This window comes from Zootermopsis nevadensis, unplaced genomic scaffold (assembly GCF_977971745.1).
Source record: "Zootermopsis nevadensis isolate Lab colony 2312 unplaced genomic scaffold, Znev_1.0 Znev_ptg000016l, whole genome shotgun sequence".
NCBI lineage: Eukaryota > Metazoa > Arthropoda > Insecta > Blattodea > Termopsidae > Zootermopsis > Zootermopsis nevadensis.
The window spans coordinates 700,593-725,995 of record NW_028259148.1 but is presented as its reverse complement, the minus strand read 5'-3'; the positions used below and the strand labels follow the sequence as shown (position 1 = coordinate 725,995).

General features: G+C 35.1%; 1 protein-coding gene across 7 annotated transcripts in view; it reads left to right on the top strand.

The window, feature by feature from the left end:
- The window catches only part of MRP (Multidrug-Resistance like Protein 1), a 66,289-nt gene that overhangs the window by 34,948 nt on the left and 5,938 nt on the right, over window positions 1-25,403 (top strand). For 2 of the 7 annotated variants that reach the window (XM_087349323.1, XM_087349319.1), the window contains 14 exons: window positions 229-375; window positions 1,759-1,843; window positions 2,832-3,025; window positions 3,343-3,519; window positions 4,342-4,509; window positions 4,742-4,928; window positions 5,350-5,507; window positions 5,764-5,907; window positions 6,201-6,420; window positions 17,897-18,117; window positions 22,639-22,728; window positions 23,547-23,637; window positions 24,204-24,312; window positions 24,822-24,948. In XM_087349323.1, coding sequence (XP_087205449.1) covers window positions 229-375; window positions 1,759-1,843; window positions 2,832-3,025; window positions 3,343-3,519; window positions 4,342-4,509; window positions 4,742-4,928; window positions 5,350-5,507; window positions 5,764-5,907; window positions 6,201-6,420; window positions 17,897-18,117; window positions 22,639-22,728; window positions 23,547-23,637; window positions 24,204-24,312; window positions 24,822-24,948 — 2,118 coding nt within the window. Of the gene's footprint in view, window positions 1-10; window positions 158-228; window positions 376-1,758; window positions 1,844-2,831; window positions 3,026-3,342; window positions 3,520-4,341; window positions 4,510-4,741; window positions 4,929-5,349; window positions 5,508-5,763; window positions 5,908-6,200; window positions 6,421-10,362; window positions 10,584-13,708; window positions 13,933-17,896; window positions 18,118-22,638; window positions 22,729-23,546; window positions 23,638-24,203; window positions 24,313-24,821; window positions 24,949-25,403 lie in introns of all 7 variants that reach the window. The other 5 variants (XM_087349320.1, XM_087349318.1, XM_087349322.1 and 2 more) reach the window with 4 other exon arrangements.

Sequence of the window (25,403 nt, the reverse complement as noted above, 5' to 3'; positions counted from 1 at the left end):
TCATGTTTAGGTGTCACTGGCTTCTCTTGCCACATACGTCTTGGTGGATCCTAGCCACGTTCTGGATGCTGAGAAGGCATTTGTCTCCCTGTCCTTGTTCAATATTATTCGAATGCCAATATCTGTAATTCCTTTTCTTATCATCACTTTGGTACAGGTCAGTGTAACGACTGTAATACTTGCGTATGTAGTTCGTTTTAAGTATCGCTTTACATTTCACGTTATTAGGTATCACTGGTCTCCTTTGGCACGTTTGTCCTGTCGGATCCAAACAACATTCTCGACTCGAAGACAGCGTTTGTCTCGCTATCACTCTTCAATATACTGCGTTTCCCCCTCTCTATGTTGCCTATGCTGATATCAAATCTGGTGCAGGTAAGCAGGGACTGAGTTACTAACATCGCATAGAAACACTGCTTTATGGCTTGTCGGCTTGTGCACGCTGCCATTGTACATAGCTTTATATTACGGTGCATCTAGGATTAAGGAAATATTCCCGACTGTGGCTAATTGCGTAAGCGTGGCTCTAAAAAAAATTTAGTTTGTCTTTTATCCTTATATTTTTCTATAGTTTTATTTCAACATATGACAACGCTTCGGGTTCAACCAATTCTCTAGAAAGTCAGAATGAAAATGTTCTTGTTACCAAGTGTAGATAGAACTCTGGGTTATTTTTATTTGATAAATTTTGGGGGTGAAATTATGGGTTATGAGCGGGTAAAAATATTTGTTGTTTTCGTATAAATGTTTCTGTGGCATGAATGTTGATTAAGCACAAAGTATTAACAGCATACCGGATGTGCAGTATATTTGTTGAATTTTTAAATAAAATTTTATTTCCAGCCGACAATGTAAGCCCTACATCATATATTTTATTTTAGTCTCATGCTTCAAGCTTTACAATTCATACGAGGTATATGGTACGTAGGATGAACTTGAGGCTGTGTATATAAATAAATATAATTTTAAAATGTTAAGACGCTTTTGAGTTTTGAGACCTGTCACTGACAGCTTTTGGTTGTGTTCTTACAATGAGTACTTTGTTAGTTTATCGTATCGAATTGCCAGCATGTAATAACTTGCTTGAGTGGTTGGTACATTACGAGTTGGGTAGTGTTGTGCATGTGTTTACGTATGGTGCTCGGTTGTGCATTAGAGAACGTGAGCTTCTCTTTTAGGAAAAGTAGAAAATTAAAATGTTACAGCACGGCCATAATTGTTTTTATTGTAAGGCTTTTGTATTATAATTACATTGGTTCAGTTCTCTTCAGACCAAACATTGTCCACAGATTTATACATAGTAAGGCTTTTTATTTAAACACACTGTTATGAAGCAAGATATTATTAATTAAACTCTTTTTTTCCAAGTTTTCTTTTAAAAAAAAGGCTTTCAAACACGTATACAGGTAAGCCCCGCTTTACGACGCTTCATTTTACGCTGTTTCACATTTACGCCCTTTCAAAATAATAATGAAAAAATAAAAATATAAGAAGAAAATTTAAAAACGCAGCACAGGAAGTGGGTACCTAGGCCGTGTGGGCATCAGTCGCTTTCTCCTCGTCCTGCGAGTACAATACATTATAATTGTTCCTCATTTATGCCGCTTCAGCTAACGACCCTGAGGAGGTGGAACGTAACCCCGGCGTAAATCAGGGCCTACCTGTATATCTTAATATATTACGGCAAGCTATTATTTTTAGTAATAAATTGTTATATTACTTGAAATGAAGAACGTGTGATTTTGGTGTAACTTCCAGGCCAGTGTTTCCATCAAGCGTGTGAACAGATTCATGAACTCTGAAGAACTGGATCCTAACAGCGTGCAGCACGATCAGTCTGAAAGTAAGTTGCTCTTCTATACAATGAAATTTTCATTAGTGTAACTTTCTTGAGGCTGTAACAAAAATGATTCTTAACTGAGAATACATCCTTCTGAAAATGCGCGTATTTCATCTTTCTGGAGATGAGACAGTCAGAAGTGACTGTTTTAGACATAAGAAAACTTCCTAGTGAGCATTATAATGTGATTCTTCATTTAACATTTTAAGGGGACAAGAAATATATGGTATAATAGCATTTCAGTGAAATTGTACTCAAATCTAATAAGTAGATGATTTGTGATGTTTATTCCATGATGTAATCAGAGAGGTTTCAGGTAATTACAGTGGCAGATAAGAAGATGAATATCTTCTGTATTGTATAGTCCCGTCACTGTGATGATCGAGGTGGCAAGCACCTCTGAAGTGTCTGAACTTCTGCCAGAGTGTGGCGCATCAACGCAGCAGAAAGTCATCCTACAAATCTTAGTGTGTCTTAATAAAACCTGGTACCTCTTCATAAAATGTTTTATTGGTTAAAATATTATAAATATGTTTTGATATATGAATTGACATCGTCATTGGCATTTTTTTAATTAAATTTGTATACTGCTGACTTCTGGATGACCTGAGCTATGTGACAGCCGTGAAAGGTATATGCTTACAGTATACATTTTAATGTACTACAGATAGTAATGCTGCCGTGATTACACCAGAATTATTGCATTTTCATTGATGTGTCAGTACTGCAAAATTATCACAAATCAACATTTGTCTATTATACAGACTTATCTCTATTCTTATTTAATAGATAGAAACGCTTTGAGATTCCTCTATTTCCCTCAGTTGTTATATGAGATTTTTTACTTTGTACTTATTTGTAAAGGTTATGTTAAAATCATGCTAAAATATTCTGTTAAAGTAATTTTAACATACGTGATAAAATATAATGATAATGGAACTGAAAATGTATAATTTGTCGATAATAAATTGGTGTAACTTGTTTATTTCAGAGAATCATCTGGTAATTGAGAATGGTAATTTTTCGTGGGGATCCGAAGATCAAGTAATCCTGCGTAACATCAATCTCAGCTTTAAGCAGGGTTCTCTTGTGGCTGTCGTTGGAACTGTCGGTTCAGGAAAAAGTTCACTTATATCTGCTTTTTTGGGAGAAATGGACAAAATCACTGGCAGAGTCAACACCAAGGTTCGATATGAAAATAGCGTATGAGATATGTTTTGTAACTTTATAAACTGATTTTTGCTACAGCAAAACTAAAGGACAGAACAACTATCAAAATTTTCCTAATCAATGTAAGAGTCTTCCTGATTGCACGCAGTGCCTCTGGTGGTCCTGTCATTTATTGAAGCAGCTCTGGTACGCTTTCTTTTGCTGCGACATTTATTTTCGACATCACACGTTGGTGTTTCAGAATTTTCTTTCCTTTTAAGGCGCCGTTCGGTTTGGGGGACAGTAAATTATCGCTTGGTGTCGTGTTATATTAATTTTGTTTCTGTTCCCAGGGTTCAATTGCATACGTCCCACAACAGGCGTGGATACAGAATGCAACATTGTTGAATAACATCATATTTGGCAAGTCGCTCGATCATTCTTCATACCAAAGAATTATTGAAGCTTGCGCTCTGAAACCTGATCTTGAGATGCTTCCAGCTAGTGACCAGACAGAGATTGGGGAAAAGGTAGGGAATATTGTGTGTCGTTCATATCTCTTGAAAACATAAAACAGAGCCAGAGCTCGTCTAAGTAGTTGCTTAAGAATTTTTGTCACGATAAATAATTTAGTTTCAACTGAAATTATCAAGTCCAGATGCTTGCGTATTGTTTTATCGTTCAAATAGCTCATTCAAGACTGCCATTTTTATCCTGCTGTGTGTTTTAATTCCACGGATCCAGATTTCCAGCAAGTGAAATGCAGTAGTAAGTCTGAAGCTTCTGGACACCAAAACTCATTTTTGTGTAATTAATAATTTAGAAGAAATCCAGTATCTTCTTTGTCATAAAATTTTGTGGCATAAACAAATTAAAGTTATGAAAATCAGCATCCCCCCCCCCCCCATATTCACCAGACTTTAATATTCATGTAGATCTCTGAAATCTAAACGAGTATATTTTACCATTACCTACTGAAGTCTCCAGATGCAATTCTAGAGGTTTTGAAATTCAAGAAAATGTGGAATTATGCATTCTTTCTGCATTCTGTTATGGTTAAAATTGTCCTGGGAAGCCAGGATATGTATAAAGAATCTGTTTTAAGAAATACAGATGCAGTTTTTCATTTCAGAAACCTAACCTAACTGCAGTGAGTTCAGTACCATTTCTTGGTACACATTTCCTATAAGAAAAATTATAAGGTGGGGGTGTACATTCTGTGATTTTCTGTGTGTTTCGTAGCAAATTTTTATATGCATTCCAAGCCGCGCGTGGCTGATTGCAGTGATTCCTGAGTTGTTATCTCGTAGTGATCAGGTATTTAAGTTTGTTGTACTTTCTCTATGTCACAGGGTATTAACCTCAGTGGAGGTCAGAAACAACGAGTTTCTCTTGCCCGAGCAGTCTACAACAATGCAGATATTTATTTTCTTGACGACCCTCTTAGTGCAGTGGATAGCCATGTTGGAAAACACATTTTTGAAAATGTTATTGGACCCAGTGGCATTCTTCGCAGGAAGGTGGGTACTATTTTCAGTGTGGAACTTGATGATTAATATCAGAAGATTGTTCATAAATTTTTTTGAGAACAGGGTGCTAAGAGGAATGATGTAACATGAAGTTTTCCATAATTTTAATTCTAAAAAAAATATTATTAGGACATTTAAATGAAAGGCGATGGGTACGAAGTTCCGAGGTAGCCTCAGTATTCCATACAGGTTGTCTCAACAAGTGGATTTTCTGATGTCACAGACAAGAGTGTTGGTGACACATGGAATCACTTACTTGCCGGACGTGGATATGATCGTCGTCTTGAAAGATGGCGAGGTGACCGAGATGGGCACATACAAGCAGCTGCTAGAGAAGAAAGGGGCTTTCGCAGAATTTTTAGTTCAACATTTACAGGAGATTGGTGTGGATGATGGTACATCTGAAGCTGGTAAGTGTTGTGGATGTTGATTTCTTAAAGTCAGTTAAAAATACGGAATTAGCGTTTACTGATGAAATCTTTTGTTTATTGAAGAGTGTGTACTGTAGTAATTGCTTTGTTCCTTCGTTTTCGCTGTCTTTCATTGCATACAACATGACGTTAAATTGGTGTCGTTATTTCAGATATACTTTGCATGTTTAACTTTTTCTTTTAAAAAGTTGTGATGCCTTAGATAAAGTGAAATTTTATCTCTTAATATTTTGAAATTCCTTTATTCATTGGGAGTACAAGATGTTTCTGTCGCGTTAATGTATCTTTTTAAATTGTACTTTTGTTGCGTTAAGAATTTCAGGTTTTTCGTGGGTGAAAATTATTTCATATGAAGAGTTACAGAATTGTGGCATTAGCTGCATGAAATGTTTGATTTCAGACTTGGATGAAATTAAACAACAGTTAGAAAACACAATTGGTACAGAGGAGCTCCAGCAGAAACTGAATCATGCGCGTTCCAGAGCATCTGAAAGCCAGAGCGACTCGGCTTCTCTGTCAGGAGAAAAACAGTCTTTGACCGGATCACTGAACAGGCAAGTTATTCTGGTATTACAGAAGACTCATGATGTTATATTTATTGATTTAGAGGTTAAATAACATTTATTGCTGTTTGTACCTGTTTACTATTCAAACTAAAACAACTACGTATCAACATGGGGTAGAAATTCATGAGCATGCGAAGATACGCGCAATAGAGTGGTTTTGCTAAGAATTACTAGCGTTAATGATGGTCATGTCTTCGGAAGTGAAGTTTTTATCATAAAGTGTTGATATTGATTTGTGTTGCAGGCAGCACTCGGTAGAGAGCAGCACAGAACGGGGAGGCTCTCGACATAGACTCAATTCATTAGACAAGGATACTGGTTCTAATTCTAAGTTTGTAGCAAAGCCTAATGGAGATAAACTCATAGAAGCCGAGAAGACAGAAACTGGAAGTGTAAGTTGATGAACTGCGCCTTCTTTTTTGTTAGTTTTTGACTAACTTTATTGATTTATTGGTGGGTTTATGATGTACATTCTCCCAATACAACTTTATAAGGTCTTCAAACAGTGCAGTGGTACAGTACTCATTTATAATTTTTTAGGTACATTTTCCATTTATTATCTGTAAAATACGCAGTTTTCAGAATCTTATTGAAAACGTGACTATTGCGGTGTAGAAAATAAAGACTGATGAAGATCCCAATTTGTTTAAATGACTCTCATAATTTTTTGTAATTTTTTCCTCAGGTGAAATGGCATGTCTACACCTATTACCTCAAGAGTATTGGAATCTTCCTTTCTGGGGCTACCATATTTTTCAACCTGGTTTTTCAAGCATTTTCAATTGGTTCAAATGTGTGGCTTTCAGAGTGGTCAAACGATAAGAATGTCTATGTGAATGAGACTGTAAATGAAGGCAAGCGAGATCTTTATTTGGGTGTCTATGGAGCGCTAGGAGCCGGCCAAGGTAAGACATACATTTACATTTTTTTTGTTGAGCTGACCGGATTCAAACTTTGCACTTGAGGTCATTTAAATGGGAGTCTTGTCTTTCCCTGTCGCGTCTGATACGCCGTTGATTCCCTTTGCATTTCATGAAAGCAAAGTTTGAATTGCATGGTTTTCTTTGTGAATTCTCATGTTGGGGTGGAAAATGAATGTCAGATTGTGTTTGCTATGCAGTAGTCTGGCTCTTGTTTAAACCCCTTCAGCAGGAATTGTTCTGGCGGAGGAATGAAGACAGCTTGAACTATGGCTTTTCAATCAGCTTGAAGACCTCATCAGTGTGAAAGGTATTACAGTATTTTTCAGGGAGTACCCTGTGCATTTTTAACACATGGATCATATTTGCTACTGTCTGTAAATATGTCTGCCCATTACACGAAACCCAGCCCGAGTGACTGTTTGTACAGATTAGATCTAGAAAACAGTAATTAAAAGTCTATCCTCAGACGCTTTCACATACGATGTCAGGTCTAATTGAGCGCGGAAGGATAATTTTAGTGTGCCTTTTATACATTTGGTACGTGATCGACATATGCTAATGAGGTTCTGTACGTTTGTTTGCATGTTACATCTTCCATACCACTTGGATCTGGTATAGGGGCTGTACTCGACATATCTGAACCAAAATTATGTGGTGCTTTACGATAATTATACGCAGTTTTAGTGCCATGTTTCATCCAAATCCATTAAATGGTTCTGAGTTTCATCTTGGACAGGTGGAATAATTTGGCTCCCCCATGAGACATTCTCTTTTTTATGCATTGTGTTTAAAATACCCAAAAGCATTTTGCTTGACTACCTCGATCGAGACAAATCAGTTTTTGACGTATGCTGATGATATTAATTTATTGGGTGGAAACATAAATATCATAAAGGGAAATGCAGAAATTATGTTAGACGTGCTGGTAACGGAATTGATCGAGATGGTCACGTCTCATCACTCAACTACAAGACAAAATTATGTTAAGGTACCTAACAAATTCTTTGAAAATGTGGCGAAGTTAAAATATTTGTTAATGATAGAAGCAAATCAGAATTTCACTCACAAGTAAATTAAGAGCAGACTAAATTAATGAAATGCTTGATATTATTCAGTTCAGAATTTTATGTCTTCCTGTCTGCTGTCTAAAATCATAAAGATTGAAATATACAAAACTATAATTTTACCTGTTACTTTGTAAATGGGTGTGAGACCCGGTCTGTCATGCAAAGGGAAGAAGACTGATTGAAGGTGTTTGAGAACGGGATGCTGAGGAGAATATTTGGACTTAAAAGGGATTAAGTGTCTAGAGGGAGGAGGGGAGATGAGAAATACATACAAAATTTTGGTTGGAAAGCCTGAAGGAGGAGACCATTCAGAGTACCTTGGCATAGGTTGGAGGATAATATTAAAAAGGATCCTAAGGAAGTAGTATATAGGGTTTGGGGGGTGTGGATTGTATTCATGTGGCTCAGAACAGGGACTTCTCTTTTGAACATGGATATGAGCTTTTAGGTTCCATAGAATGTGGGGTATTTTTTGAATAGCTGAGTTTACTGTTAGCTTCTTGAGTAGGGTTCTGCTGTATGTAGTTAATTTATTATTAGGTTCCTAGTTCGTAGTTTTAGTGACAGAAGGCTCTGAAATTTGCAAATTACATTTTTTTTTTATGAGAACAGGCACCATTAAAATTACTGGTTTGGAGTCTGACACTGAGCATTAACATTATTTTTAAAAGTTTTGAAGTGCCCTTTTGTAAAATATTATTATCTTTTGTCATACCTGTAAATATCAAAGCAATGACTTTCTTTTTCCCTTTTCTTTATGTCTGAGAGACGATGACCTTGTAGTCTTAGGGTTAATAAATAAATGTGTGGATTGTTCATATAGAATACGAAGGGATTACTCCTGTCTGGCGGAATATCCGAAACGCAATGTAGAATGTCACTATTTTCCCATATTGTTAAAAGTCTTATTTTTATTTTATATATGTAAAAATTTGCATTGCTTCTTTCCCGGTTACCATATTCACATTACAAATATTCTGTACGAAAACAAAAAGCACCTTTGCATGAATATTTTCAGCTTTTAGTTGTGGGAGGAGGTGCACATCAGATAGGAACTTCTCTAGCATTTCAGTAATGTAAAATATGTTTTGTAGATTGTCATTTTACAGCCTGACAGTGATGTTTCGAAACACAAAAAGCAAATTTTCATACTGAGTAGTTTTTAAATTTTGCTCTCTGCATCAAGACGGTGTGTTGTTAATTTCCTGACTCCAGGGTAAAGGGTATGACTCAAAATTGCAACTAAAGTACCTTCTTCGTATTTCATTATACCTTTACTGTAACAAAACTGTCACTTTGTCCTTACAGATACGTATAAACTGTTTAGTCATATGACTTTTTTTAAATTAATGAGCATGAGGGAACTTTCCAAGAGTCACCAGTCTTAAATTTCATAAACCATCTTCAGTTTGAATTGAGATTATTCGTTATATGTGTACGTGGACAACACTTGTTAGTTTTAATCAAACTTTGAACTTATACTCCAACCAAACTTCTCTGTTTGCATATTCCCACATACAGCATGCATTATAATTGACACACTGAATGATCTCAAACTACTGTCGTGCTGTAGCATAACACATGACATATATTCATGTATATGCTTGTAAGATATACATGGTTTTCATCACATATTTGTGTAAAACACCTCAGAGAAGAAATTGTGATAATGCACTATTTGTTCGTCTACTGGTGGCTGGTTTGTTTGATTAAACGTAAATGTAAGTGCCGTTTTATACACCGTCAGTGCTTAATGGTGATGCACGGAATTATAATGCCTTTAGTCTCTTCTTCCATTCAGAGGTCTCCTAAAGGAAGTGAGTCGTCAGTGTCGAAATGTTCGGCCATAAAGTAAGTTACGTTTCCATGCTGAAAACATTGTGCAAAAAAAATACAAAATTAGAACATTAACTCTCCTGAGTTAATTTATGTGCTCTGTATCTGCTTTGTTTTGTATAACTGTGGAAAATTAATTGTAACTGTGTTTTAAGATAACTCATTGTGTTTTGAGGGACAATTTATACATTTTTTTCCGTGCAAACTTGATGTTTTTCACCCTCTGTCAGATTGCTTACTGGGAAGCTGTCCCGTTTATTCTGTCCTAGTTGTGTGTATATTGGAAATGATTTGAAATGTATGAGACACTTTACATAACTCACAATTGATTTTACAGTTTCCTATAACGTGTGCAGATCGAGTCATGGAAATCTATACTGTGGTCAGAGTTGATAATTGTTAAAATAATTGAACAGTGCTTGCAATTTAAAATTTATTTGGGGGGGATGGATTTCTCATTTTATTTTTTAAAAATTGAGATAGCGGTCATTAAATTATTTAGGTGGGTCTTTCTGTTCTTTATTATGCTTTTTCTGGTTATATAATTTTATAATTTACAGTCCACGACTGTAATCTTGAGACCTGCAAGGAATGCAGTAAGTCCGTAGCGTTAAAGGCAGACACTATCTTTCCTCCTTCACCCCACTTCCTCACCCCGCAAGTCTCAAGATTACAGTTGTGGACTGTACCTTTAAATTTTCTAGCATCATATACTTTTCAGTGAGACATACTGTACAGAAGGTTTCTCAAAAGGAAAAACTTATTTAACATACATCTCCGTATCTAAAAACTGCTTTTTTACTGTATATATTTTCATAATCAAATAAGCTCCTGAGACATTGTATTTGATAGTTGTGTTTATTGTGCTAGTCTAGCAGTGGCATCTTTATTCCAGCATACATTTCCAGACATCTGTTGATTATAGAATAATACAATTAATTCAAGACCATTTGTAAAAATACATCACAGTGTTCAGGAAATAGTATGCTAAGCCTTACTCAGTGTGCTGGCGTGTTTGTAGTCATTGCAGTGTTCATCTCGTCACTGTACCTGGCTCTCGGCACCCTTCTGGCAGCCAGATATCTTCACTGTCAGATGCTCTCTCATGTGCTCAGCAATCCCCTCAGGTTCTTCGACACTACGCCCACAGGCAGGATTTTAAACCGGTTCAGTAAAGACATTGACACCATGGACAACACAATCCCGCATAATATCCGGGCGTGGCTCACCTGTTTATTCTCGGTAATGATGTTATTCTGTACGATCCCTGTAACCAATATACTGGAAGAACAGCAATTTGATATAAAACAAAATTTGTGTCATTGTCATAATAGACCACTGTGGCTCGAGTGTTGTTGGAACACTTATACTTTAATTAATATGCCGAAGTTGTTCCCTCTATACCATTCATAAGCGTTTCCAGTTGACACTTATTGATTGATACGGTGTGATGAATTGTAACTACAAATGATTTCATTAGATCTTCCAACAGAAAATAAAGGAAGTCTGATACAGAGGTCTATTCCATTCCACATCTAGCTACGAGTTAATGTAAAATCTTTTGTCACATTTTCACCAGTGGGTGTACTTGTGAATAGCAAAGTAAATTGATGAATAAGCTATTGAAATGTTCAACGCGCGAGCAGTGAAATGGGAAATTTCTAAATAACTTTCCCTTACCCAGCTGTGTATTCCCTCAGAGTGTAAAGTAATTATTGTCTGTAATCACGTATTATGTGATAAAGATTAATCATTTCAATCCCAAATGCTGCTGTTCAGAAGTAGTTTCTTTTAGTTGCGCACACAAACTTTCTTTTTAATTCAGCCGCAAAGTTTTGTATTGCGATTTAGTATCACAAATTGAACATATTTTTGAAATTACATATTTCCTTTAAATGCGTTTGGCTTGCTTAAAACATGGGATACGTTTTGTAAAAGGGATGTATGCTGTGAGTGGAATTGCTTGAACCCTGGTTTGCGTAGTAAGAACAAAAAAACCACTTGATTTCTTCCAGATATAACCTACTTATTTCAGTATGTATCATAATCCACACTGTCCCTTCGATGTGGAATAAGTGTTGGTTGCCAAGTTTATATTAATGGAATCCACTTTATAGTAGGACTTTACAAGGGCAGTTTTAGTTTTTCGTAATTGCATGCTTTTTTTTTCTTGTTTACTTACTTTTTTTAACTTGCTTGTATGTTGTTTTTATTCCTTGCTTGTTTGTAATCCTTTTGTGGCAGTTCATGAGTTATACATGTCCTAAGGCTTTACCTTTTAAGTAGTATAAAATTTATTAATTGTGTAATAGTAAATACTTTGATAGGAGTTTTATATATCTTGTGTACAGGGATGCATAGTAATGTACAGGTAGGCCCCGCTTTACTATGATTCATTTTACGCTATTTCACATTAACACCCTTTTAAAATAATAATGAAAAAAATAAAAAACAAATATAAGAAGAAAATTGGTAAATGCAAGCGCAAACACAGCACAGGAAATGGGTTGTAGTCTGGTAGAAGTTTACCAACGTTTCAGAGGTCCTTGCTCCCGCCATCATCAGGGCGATAGGTGAGTAGCTCACTCATTGCCCTGATGATTCTGTATTGTACTACATTATTTTTATAGGTTATAAATAAAACAAATCCTGTGTTTGCTTTCTTGGTCAAAGTGAAAATCCAGTGAGTGGGTTTAAAGTTATGAATTGTTTGGTCTACTTTTCTTTTCACTGTATCGTATAATACGGTGTGAATGTTGGCTATCATTTGGTATAGGGTACAAGTTTAAGGTTGTGGTTGTTCGATATTTGGAAACGTGAGGGAGCTTGGGTGTAATTTGATTTGCAGAGGTTTGTATTGTGTGGTTTTAAATGACACTTAAATCTTCTCAGGTGTTTTAATGAACTTGTGATGTTTCCTAGATCAGCATTGGTAGTTACTTTGCAGTATGAATTCTATATTATTTTGTTTATTTACATAGTTTTTGATGTGCTGAAAGAGTTGCATGGAATTTGGTGTGGTTATTGTTTAACTATGACAACATATCTCAAAAACTTTAAATTAAATGTTATACATTCTCTTGATTGAAGAGTCTGTGTGTTAAAGAAACTATTATAAAATGAAATTTAATGTTTGCAGAACTTATAAATATCTTGTGTGCTGGTTTAAGTATTATTAATTATAACTAGTGTTGTGACTCATCAAAGTTGACGAAAATTGACTTTCTTTGTGTCGTACAATAATGAATTTTATTGCAGCATTATCTTTACAGATTACATTGAGAGTACAAAATTTATAAAATTTCTTTATAAAGTAAATTAAATGTGAAAAGATCTTCATGGCAACTGAAGCAGGCACCAACATAGTGTAGTTTGATTTTATATTAATTTCATACAAAAATTCCTTGTAATTTAGTTTAAATGAAATTCCAAGTATAATTATTTTGCATTTTGTTTCATATGTGGGAATTATCAAAATTAGAAACATAGCTCATAAAAACTTAAGCAATCTAACTTAGGTTAATTTGCGTGAGTTCAGGTTTTTGACGTCAGACTTCTTGTTGCATAATTTCTTAACCATACCTCCATATTTATAAGGGATGCCTTCTCTTCAAAACTCTCTTCTTCACTTATTGTCTTAATATGACATATATTTCTTTTGGGGGGGGGGGGCATGGGGGTGCATGTAGAATTCAATAAGAATAATGTTACAGGGTGTTACTGGCACAACGGTGAGGCAGGCTATGGTGAAGTATGTGTGAGTTACATACTGAGAAGCTGTGCAAAGCTTGTTGAATACTGCATGGGAAATTTATGAAACAAAATTTACGATTTAATAAATTATTGGGAGTTCAGAGATAAATCTGTTATTCCCATCTGAAAGTTGGTCACATATTGTATTTGCAAAGGAACGAACCCAGTGCTGTACCGTCGTGTTTTTCCTCATGGCATAAAAGTTACGCAAGGTTTCACATTCTGTTATTTCGAAATATCAAAATGGTCTTCTTTTCCTGTAGAGTAAGATAGGTGGCTTAAAAACAAATGCAGGCGTGAACTGTGGTAGACCAAGTGAGGCATTGTGATACTGAGTCTGTAATTCTTATTATAGTAAGATTCATTACTAATATGTTGTTATTTCTCCTTAGTCTACAAACGTCGAGATCTGTCTAAAAAAATTCAGGTGTTGGTTTTGTTGACTGCATTCATATGAGTGTTAAAACCATCATGATAATACTTATGACATCCATATTTTTAAAAAAAAAATGATTTTATTGTAAGATGTTTAAGTGTGAAGAAAGTTCTGCTTTCTGATTGTGGATAAACAATCGAGTGAAAACTTGGATAAACCTGTTTAATTTTTATTGTAGCACTGAGTGTGTTTGTGCATACACTTACTAATGGTATTGGAGGACTGAAGGCAGCAAAATTGCTCCACCAGTCTCTGTTGGAAAACTTGATGCGTTTACCCGTGTCGACGTTCTTTGACGTTACACCTATTGGACGTATCTTGGCACGTTTCTCGAGCGACGTGAATGTCGTCGACGCAGTCCTGCCTCACTTGTTCCATATGTGGTTTCCTAATATTTTTCGGGTCAGTAACCATATTCCGTTCATTTGTGTGATTGTGACAACAGCCGTAATTAAGCAATTCTAAGAGGTAACCTCAGGTGAAGGGAAACTTTTTGGCTTGAGAGTGGACTTGTAAGACGTTCTTTGCGGGAACCATAAACCATACATGTGATATGACAAGGGTTGTTTAAAATTTCAGATTTCTTTTCACTTTCAGTCACCTGTATAAAAACAATTTCTCGTTGCAGCATAATTATAATTAATTTTAATGTATAACTTCAGCTTTCAGGTGAGAGCTGTGTCAGATATTCATTCTGATATTTTGTTTGAGTTTCATCACAGAATCTGTAACAAAGTCTGCCAGAAAATAACAAACATGCATTGTTTACTGTAAATTTTGGGTCCACTTCTTCTGGGTGAAATAGTAAAACATTATTTCAGTAATATACATAAGAGTTGTGATCTTCTGTTTGTCTATGGGACCAGATAAATCTGTAGACCTCCTAATATACATTTTTGTTATGCCAAAGAACGCGCTTTACAGTATGAAAATTTATAGCCGGCTACTCTCATAACCATGGCTTTTTCAGAAAAGTTACTGAAATTTTGCTTATGTGCAATTCAGGGAAGGTTGGAAATTGTTGATATAGGTTGCATATGAACTGTTGTTGGGATGTAATTGTGGGTAATTTTGTAAGTCTACAGCTGTCTCAATTCCAATTGTTGTAACAGTGTGCCCCAACAGTGACCTCACTTCCCATTTTTGCTTAACGGTGCTTTCCAACAATAACCTCTGGTCATGTGGGTTACTTAGGCAGGCCCGTAAGTAGCAAGTCTCTGAGGTGGCAGCTGTTCTTCCTTCCTGCTTTAGTCACATCAAAACTGATGTTTGGTGGAAGAAAACCCTCACTCAAGTTGTGCCGCTGTGACTCATAGTCCAAAGCTTTATTCAAAGTGAGTGCAGTTTTTAAATCCATGTTTCCTCTGTAGTGTTATCTTGTCCATTCCAAAACTACTGCTTCTAAACGTCGCTCCCAGAAAAATTTGACATCCGTCATGTATGGTTGCTTTCCCGCTGGATTGATAGACTAGATTAGACGACTTTTTTGGTCTTTCAGCCCCCATCAGTTTTCACTATGACAGTTTAAGAGTGTTAATTTCATCTTCCAGTCTCCTTCAGTGCCTTGAGTCTGGAAACTGCCTTTTCTTCATGGGAGATGAAAGTCAGCATTATGGAATGCTAAGGTTTATTACGTTGTTCACGAGATCCTGCCACTGCGTAAGATAGATCAGTTTAATCCACGCATCTTCCCTCCAAGATCATTTTAATACTGTCTGTGCCTTGATCTTCCATCTGGTCCAGATATCCTACTTAATTATATGTGATTTTTTTATGAAACAGTAGTTAATTTGATTTCTATTTTATTCAGTGAAAAATGATCTGTAGTATATTTCAAGAATGGAACACAGTTACTTAATAATTGTATATTATTAGTAAATGTATATTTAAGCACATATGTGTGTGCAAGACATGCTGTACATTTGTTAGTATAATTATACAACTGTACGTCTGTATATGACGTGGCTTTTGCGGAACATTGCACAGCACACTCAACAAATCATATAAGGTAACAGTAGGATTTAAGGTTCTCATGGCGGTGAGTACAATGATAGCTGTCATCTGGGTTATAGAGCCGTGTAGTCTGGTAGCAGTTTACCATTGGTTCAGGCTACAACCCAGAAGACAGCCATCTTCCAGTTAAGGTATAGTTTGAAGGCAGTGAATGTTGAGGAAATGTTTGTACATATATTTTATTATTTAATTTTTTTTTGCTTTATGATTGTTGTGAATGCAAATAAGTATGTGTAATACAACTATGATTCTCTGCCTCAGATTTTACTGGTCAGAAAGGAATTAATGTTTTGTGATTGTGTGGTTTAACCCACTGGGAACTTCTTTGCATTGTACGCAGCCTAACTTGAACGCAATTTCTCCATTGTCTTAGAGGCATATTACAGCTGTTTGAACAGAGCAACAGGCCGCTTCTCAGAGGCAGTATTAGTCTAAAGTGAGCTAACTTTTATTTGAGTCAGTTGCACTCTGAAACAACTTAGATATAGGTGAGATTTCAGGATTTTATGGCGGTGAGTTTGAATATAACTGTCTTGTGGGATATGCCTCTGAAATGTCGGTCAATTTCTACCAGACTACGCAGTGCAGCATCCCAGAAGACAGTCATCTTCAAGACAGAGCTATGCCGACAGTACTGCTAACTGAATGGTGTGTCTGACAGACCTGTCTGATGCAGAGTGTTGTGCATGACGTGTTGTTAATATTGTACTCGTTGTTTGGGAAAGGGTGTAAGGAGCATCTGATATAAACCTAGAATGGTTTAATGGTGTGTGTGTTTAAGTGATTTGTTTACATGTATGTACTACATTTGAAAAGAAATCCAGCTTTCCCAGTATTGATGCTTGTGCTGTGTATATATATATATGCTTAATTCGAGCCATTAGATATATGCGCACATGTGCTCACACTCACTGTCTCTCATACAATCTAACACGTGCATACAGTGAAATATGGAGCATGTTGGAAAGAGTGGCAGGTCACAGCTAAAACAGTTTCTTTCTTGCCTCTCTGTTCATTCTGGATGGTGTGGTTTATCTGCTTCATATTTTCAAGTTTCAACCCATTGATTGTGTAATGTCATTACATATGTGTTTGTTTGTTTGTTTACATTAATTGTGTGTGTTTGAATTCAGACTTACAGAACTTATCCTTTATCGCTTTCTGAAAAAAATCTTAACACACTATCTGAGAGAGGTTGTGCGTGTGTGCTCGTGCGCGAGCACATACACATGTGCACAGTAAACATTAAACGCACGTCTTGTAATCTGACCAGTATTACCTCAGCATTTGAGTTTGTCGTGAGCCATAACTCTGACATTTGAGTCCTCTGTGTACTCTATATTGTAACCAATATTTCATGCTTATTGCGTGCTTAATATATGATCATTCTTTAGCTTCATTTGAAACTAAGTTTCAGTTTGCTAGCTCTGGGGACATTCTTTTTTTATAAATATATAACTACTGGCAGTTTTACTTTTACAGGCTTTGTCATATTATTGTTAAATGTTTGTTGCATAAAACACAACCTGACAACCTTCCTCTTTGTACTAGTTGTGTTGTGCTTTCGTAGTTGCTCGTACTGAATCACTGAAGTCTTCTGCAGTCGTACTGTTCCAAATATTTCATTACATATTATATCATCTTGACGTACTGAAGAAGTTAATATATTTTCTTTCATGGTACCTTGAAATGGAAAGAACTGTGAGGTGGTAAACCTGCTTTGCTGTAATTGTGCGTTTTGTGGTGCACGATGTTCAAGAAGTGAACACGTGTAGGGCAAACCCTGTCCGTCTGTCCACATGATTTAACTTGAGAACCACTGGACAGATTTGGATGAAATTTGTTATGATATGTTATTTGAGGTGGTATTTGTGGTTTGTGGTATGATACCTATTCTTTGAGGCTACATTTCCAAAAATGTTAAATGATTATTGTTGCATCATTTGAAGCATTTAAATTTTTTTAAAGGCTTTGAGTTATTTTTATGTACATTAATACAACATGTGTTTTTTTAAAAAAGTGGCTTTGGGAAGCCATCTTTAATGGGGGATGTTTCAAAACATTTAGATTCAAAATAACGTTAATACTCAGCAATAAATAGATATAAAGAATTTTTTGCTTAATAATTACTTTTTTAATAGAAATAGGTTTTTAACTAAATGGCATGAAGATCATAGGTATGTAAATGTTGTGATGTAAATACACAAGAGAAATGTTATGTGTAGTACACGTATAGCCCTTAACCATTCAGAAGACTCCAAAGAGTACTGAAAACTGCTAATGGAATGGTAACTTAATTTTATTTGCTTGCTTGAACTTGGTGGGAAAGCTATGTGTGTTGTGTTACTTGCAGCATTTGCATCGTTTTTTTGTGACCTGGCCCCACAAATTGGCTGTTGGACAGCCGCACGAGTCCTGCACATTGTCATGTTACGTGGCATTCTTCGAGCACCGCTCATGTTCTTTGATACGACACCAAGTGGACGAATTATTGGACGCTTCGCGAAAGATGTGGATGTGGTGGACACAACAATTCCCCAGCAAATTTCTGATTTGGTTTATTGCCTTTTTGAGGTAATGTTTACAGTTTGTGACACCATATCCCGCCCCTAACATTTTCAAAAGTCGCTGCTGTAATAATGTTTGATTTGTATATCAAATTACTGAGGGAAAGTAACAAAACCGTAGTAGGAGTTGATGCTGGAGTGAAGTAAAATATTAAAAACACATCAACCCTAACCTAACTCAGACATTTTTTATCCTGTATTGTAGGAATTTAGTTATTGGAAAAATATTAATAAGAAATAATTTGGTTCCTTTTATAGTGACTCAAGTGGAACTTGGAGTGCATTAAGTAACAACTTAAATTTGTTAACAGGTGGTGTGCATCACCAACATTGGTATTAAAATTGTTGCATTCTGCATGTTGAAAAATTTAAATCATTAGGACTGACTTTGAAAAACTCAAATTCCATGTATTTCCTTCTTGAACATGTAATCTCACTTGAAATTTTTGCTTAAAATTGATAGTTAAACACCGAATTAGAGGAAATGTAGTTTAAATATGTTGTGTACATACTATGAGACATCTTTGGCTCAGACACATATTGCAGCAGTACTGAGTTTTGGAGGTGTGTCTTTATTTATCAGCTATACTTCATTCATTGGTCAAATGTTTTAGAAAACTACAACATTTTGAAAGTTTGTAATACTTCTGTCTTAAGTTGGCAGGAGGACAAGAGTGTGGCCTGTTGGGCCATCTAGTCGAAGCCCTCTCAAACCTCTACAGTTTGAAGCCAGAAGTAGAATAAACTTTGAAATGTTATGGTTTTTTTAACCACCCAAATGATTGATGGAATTAAAAAAATAATCTACACAATAATATTTAGAGTTTACAATATTGAGAAATTGTCTAAAAACATGTGGGAGCTGCATTGCAAAGTTGCTTATTCCTGTGAAGTTCTGTAGGTAATTTTTACAGTCTGGGCACATGACCTCTAGTCATAGACTTATAACCGTTTCAGTTTTACCATTTATTAATGTATTACTTGTGTTTTTTTTTAAGTGTGTGTTGTTTATACTATGGTTTATTGGTTTGAACATTATATATATATATATATATATAATGTTTTAATTAACTGATCTTGTCTTCTGTTTTCTGTGTGTGCGTGCACGTGTGTATGTGCTTGTAGATGCATTGTTTATAATGTACTTTCGGTCTTGGTCTCTTGATGTTTGAACGATGCATTTGCATGTCCAGATAGATGTTTGTTAGGTTGTAGTGTTCTTTTTTATGTTTTGGAAATTATGCTACAATATTGCATGCGATAATAACTGTAAGTCTTTTTAATATTTCTTTTGTTAGAGACTCTTCATATAATTTTGGTTACATAATAGTGCCGCCATTTGCGAAAACATAAGCAATAAGTGATTTATTTGGCTGAGCTTCACATGAAACAACTGCCATTGTAGAAAGATGGAATAATGTTCTGCTCCAATGTCAAATTGAGTCAAGCAATTTAAAATTCAGCAAAATAAATCTAAATCTTATTGCAAAATATCAAAGGTAGAATTCTGTTAAAGGCATTAAGTTCAGACGAAGTAAAATAGTCTTAATAGAGTACCGTGCCCTAAAGTAAATATGTTATAGACTTAATATTTGTTTGGGACAAAACAGAATCATTGTCTGTAACTGCATGCCTCCTTTTCTGTTACTAGTGAAGAAGTAACTGTGATACATGCGAAGAGAGTATTTTTAAGTGGATATAGTTTAGACCTGAGGAGTGTGGATTTGTAGTGATAATTGTGTTCCAGTTCTTGAAGTATAAGGTGTTTTATTTTATATGTAAGACATTATATGACAGTATTTCTATGCCTCAGAGGTAAACAGTTGTAATGAAACGATTAAGATGAGATTCATTTATAACGGCAATTCCTACCATGAAATTTGTAGTTTAAGATACCAAAAGCTTGTGTAGGATTTGAGGTTTTTACGCCATTGAGTCTCGAGATGGCTGTCTTCTGGGTTGTAGCACCGCGTAGTCTCTTAGAAGTTTACCAACATTTCAGATGTCCTTGCTGCCTCCATTATCAGGGTGGAGATATAAATATTGCTTTGTGCATTCCTAAGCTCTGCATTCGACGGAGGTGAGTGATCAATTTCATACTTCATTGACTGTGCCCCACGCTGATCTGCCCATGGCAAAACTTCTTATGCATACATTGGTCAACTTCCAAGGTAAATGTCTTGAAATGATGACTGTGTAATTTATAAATTTTCTTGTTGTTGGACTTTGGAAATGAATTATTGATAATGTTAATTTTTAGTCTGTTGGATACAAGCACTCTTTATCAAAAAAACCACTGCTGTAAGTTCTGTGAAAATATTCATCTTATAATAGTTTTTATTTATGCAATGTGTCACTGTATTTTCCATTCTTGAATCAGGTATTGAAACTTTCCTTACAGTATTTAAATGTGTCGCATCACGACAGCATATTCTGTGGTGCTCGTTGCAAGCTCCACATCTGTGATTATCTGAATCCACTGGCTTGAGAATATGATTATTGGTAGTTTGCCGTAAGGATAAAAGAAATCCTCCCATCTTATCCTCTTTTGATTTGATCACTGTAATAATACTTGGTGAAGAGTGTAAATTATGAAACTTCTCATTAGGCAGTTTTCTCCACCCTCACTTAATTTTATACCTGTTAGGTCCTCGTCGCCATGTTCTCAAACGCATGCAGTCTGCGTATTTACCTTGATGTTAGGTAGCAAGTTTCATACCATACAAAACAGCAGATAAAATTATAATATTATATGTTTTAATCATGTATAGCCTACATGGAGGTTTGATTTTGCTGCAAGTATGTACATTTTTTTCCCAGTAAAATTGTTTTAGAGAAAATGTGTCATGAAATTTGATTCCTGTAATTTATGAAATCATATAAATAATCTCTGTTGGATATCATTGAAAGTGTTGGAGGGAGAACACTGCTTTTAACAGCTGCTATGAAAATGTGGTATGAACAGACAATTCACTTGTACTTTAATTTTCATTATCAGTAATGTAATGTATTTACTGCATATAAGACTGCTTTCCCACAATACAATGGCCAGGAGATTTTATATTTTGCTTTGATACATTTTTATTTACCTCTAAAAATCAGTTTCAATGCAGTTTCTTTTGTTTTGTATGTTCTGGAAGAACATGTTCTAGGCAAGTAAACTAAAACATTTAAGGTTATGTTATAAAATGTTTTTTTGTGTGGTCACTGTCAGTTTTTCAGAATGGACAGATAATTTTTTATGAAAGACGCCATTTATTACATGTTTTGTCATTCTTGTTATGAATGTGTGTATAAAAAACAATAATTTTATTGTGGTATTTCCAGGTAATCTTATTTGTCTAATGTGATTTTATAGCACAGAAAGAGAACTTAGGAATCCAATTGTTCTACAAACCTTCGCTTTCAAGTTCTATCTGTTGCCTGTGTGTGTGGAAGTGCAATGTGTGTTAGATTTCTTAGCTCTTTTCTTGGTTTTGTAGAAATGCTTGTAGTTTAGAAATTTCTTTTAGTTGTGTGTGATTTTGTAACTGTTCCAGTATATGGGGCACTTCACTGTTCCCTATATCTGAATGGTTACTGAAGCTTTCTAGTCACTTTCATGTGACACTGCATTCATAACTTCAACTGCCCTTGTGATTTTCCTAACTTATTTCCCTGTCCAGTTTATCTTTTTGTATATAATTTATAGTCATTAATCAGTTTTGTGAGGGATGGATATTTTAAAGATGAGTTATCGTAAATTTATTTTGTTACATCATAAAGTGTTGCAGGAAATTGTTTTGTGTTCCGTGTTCCAAAACAAAAGAAAAACAACTTAAATTTCTTCATTAATGTACATGTTTAAGACCCATTCTTGTAAAATGTCGAGCTGCACGTGAAGATAAGGAATTGACAAAGCTGCTTGATTCCAGTTTTCAACTTTTGTTCCACTGGTTAATTATGAGTTTCTGAATTTCTTACAGTATATTAAAATATGATTTTGTCATATATTTAAGGAGGTTTCTTATCATTAATAGTTTTTGTTAGTAATGCTTACCATCACTATATCATATTCAGATAATATATGTTTCGTGTTATTAATTATCTATTATAATATTTTGTTTGAGGAAGTATTAGAAAATAAGTATAAAGTAAAATTGTACATTCTACAAGCTCCAGAGTTACTATGCAGTAGAATTTTATCTGAAGAGGACAGTACAATGAGAATCAATGTAAAAATTGTTAGATATGCATGTATTTCAGTTTTGAAATAATGTTGCCGCCTGAATGTTTGAACTCACGAAACATGTTCACATCTCTTCCTTTAGAACCATTGAAGAAAGTATTTCAATTGAGGCATAAAATATATTTTTATGGATAGAAGCAAAATAGTTTCAGCTGTACACTTTAATATGTTGCGTTGTGAATTAATTAACTTGTAATTCGTGTTCTGGAGATCAATCAGTTCATATGTTTTTATTTTGTAATGTATAATTGAATTCCAGTGTTTCTGCTTGTTACTGACTGTTCCTGTATAAACTTGCAGGTTGTCGCCACACTTGTGGTGATAAGCTACAGCACTCCAATCTTCATATCTGTGATTATTCCTATCGGCATCATATATTACTTCATTCAGGTATGATTTGTACAGTTCATTAAAATGCAGGCCAGCTTTTGGCTCATTGGAATTGTCGTAATTTCGTCATTGGAAGTCGTGAAGTAAAATTGTTTCAGATTGAGTCTCATTTTGTTCACTGACCATTGAGGTTAGACATAGGAATTGCGGACCTTTTCCAGTTTATGTGAAAATAATTCAACAGGTTCTTTGCATGCTGGTCTATTTTATAGGTACCATAAATCAATAGACAATTGAAAATTAAAATTTATTATCAGAATATCACTGTATTAGTAGAGACATTAAACTTCAGTTATAGACGTGTCAGTAAGTATTCGTCCATGTTACGGCACGTGTCATTTGCACTGACTGTTAGTTTTATTATAATTTATATATTGACAGGATAAATAAAATAATATATTTTACTAATGTGCAAATCTGGAATTCTTAAGCACCTACTTCAAACATGAAAGCACTTGCTTTGATATACTGAAATGTGATATGATTGAAAAAGGAGGTTACTTGTTGAGATTTCAGGTTGTCACCGTGGTGATGATGAAGTTGGCTGTCTCCGGGTTGTAGCGCCATGAAGTCTGGTAGAAGTTTAACAACATTTCAGAGGTCCTTGCTGCCTCCATCATTGCCCTGATGATGGAGCAGTAAGCAACTCTGAAACATCAATAAACTTCTACCAGACTTCATCGCGCTACGACCCGGAAGACGGTCGTCTTCTTACCGATTCCTTGTGTTGTTTCTGTAGATTTCTAACCTTGTTAGAAACTTAAATGTGATGTAGAGTGAAGAGCATTCCAGAATTCATATAGTTGTGTTTCTTGTAGCGATTCTATGTTTCTACATCTCGTCAGTTGAAGAGGTTAGAGTCGGTTTCAAGGTCTCCTGTCTACTCGCACTTTGGTGAAAGTATAACAGGTAAGATGGCAGTGGAATGTTGTTCTTTTCTTTATCACGGTACTTGAGATTTTTTTTTTTTTTTTGGTGGATTAGTCGTCTGTATTTCACAATACAACCTGATAACGAACACCAAAATGCATACTACAAATCAAGATGAAGACTGAAAATTAAAAATCAATAAACGCAATGCACAAATGTACAATAGTTTTTAAAAATATATGAATTGATAAGCCTGATGATGATGTGGTAAACATCGAAACATGTCGTCGAAATCAAAAGCGCTGTGATAAATGTAATATTATACGACACAGAAAAGCGCCATAAAATATAACATAATGCAATTTATATTGTAAATGTTATAAATAATTTTAACAACATTATTTTAAAACAAGTTTTGTGTATAGACTGGAAAAATAAATATATGTATTGTTGATGATTGTGACAGGAAAATTATGTAATGGAAAGAATTTTCTAAGTTTTTGTCAGATTGGAATGGGAAATGTGCAGTTGTTTTATATTTTTTATGTTTTTATTTATTGGGCAGTTACCACTAACTGAAGAATCTCATAATGATGTCTTTGCAGGAGCACAAACAATTCGAGCGTACAATGTACAACAGAGGTTTATACGTGAATCAGAAGAAAGGGTAGACTTTAATCAGGTCTGCTATTATCCCAGTATAATTGCAAACAGGTCAGCATTACTTATTTTGTAACACAGTTATTAATATTTTGTAAGTTTGGTCTGCTATCAGGCGGTGTGGTACTTTAATGTTACAATTTTGAAGTTTTGCAATTATTTAATACATTAATTGACATTCATATAATATTTGACGTACAGAAAACAGGATTCAAATCCTCATACTACAGGACTGACGGTTAAACTTTGGAAATGTCGGTGTACTTCAATGAGTACACCTTTGCAATCATATTTATTATGTAATCAGCTTACATATTTTATAATTAGGCCCCATGTATAGTTCTTAATATCTGAATGCAGTCTGCTAAAAAAAATAAACAATTATGTTAAAGATGGCAAGAATTCAGAAATAATTTCACTCGGCACAGAGACGATGTGAACATAAATGTAGTAGTTGCCATCTGTGGTAATGACTGTTATTTTGTAGTTAAGGCGTAAAATGCTTATCTTTAAATGTGTCCTGAATAAAATATGAACTGCAAATTGTACGCGTGTGTTCGCAGGTGGCTGGCCGTACGACTGGAAATGGTGGGAAATCTCATAATATTCTTTGCTTCATTATTTGCTGTTCTGAATAGGGACACCATGAGCCCGGGTCTCGTCGGCCTGAGCGTCAGCTACGCGTTGCAGGTACAGATGTCCTTATAGCTCAGAGTCTGGAAATTGCTGCTGTACTATTATACTATTAACACTGCACTGCAGCATAAGAACTTAAATTTTATCTGTACTCCAAATTATTTTACTCTGAGTTCAGTTTTTTCATTTATTCATTTTTATTTGTTTATTTGTGTGGTTTTCCTTGATGACAAGTGTTCTGGTGTTACTATTAGTGCGCAGATAGTTTGAATTTAATTATCTCCTTCTCGCATAGAAGAAGGGGGTCTTACGATGCTTACACAATTTTTTTTAATGTGTTTAATAATTTTAGGAGGGTATTCTTATGTTTAATATGCCCAAGAAATTACAGCCTTTTGTATGTTCCTTATTCTGAGAGTACGCACAATTCAAAATAATTTTTTTTCTGTTTTTATCAGTTTATTTTAACTTTTTAATTATAGTAGTTTTCAAACCTCATATTGAAGTAT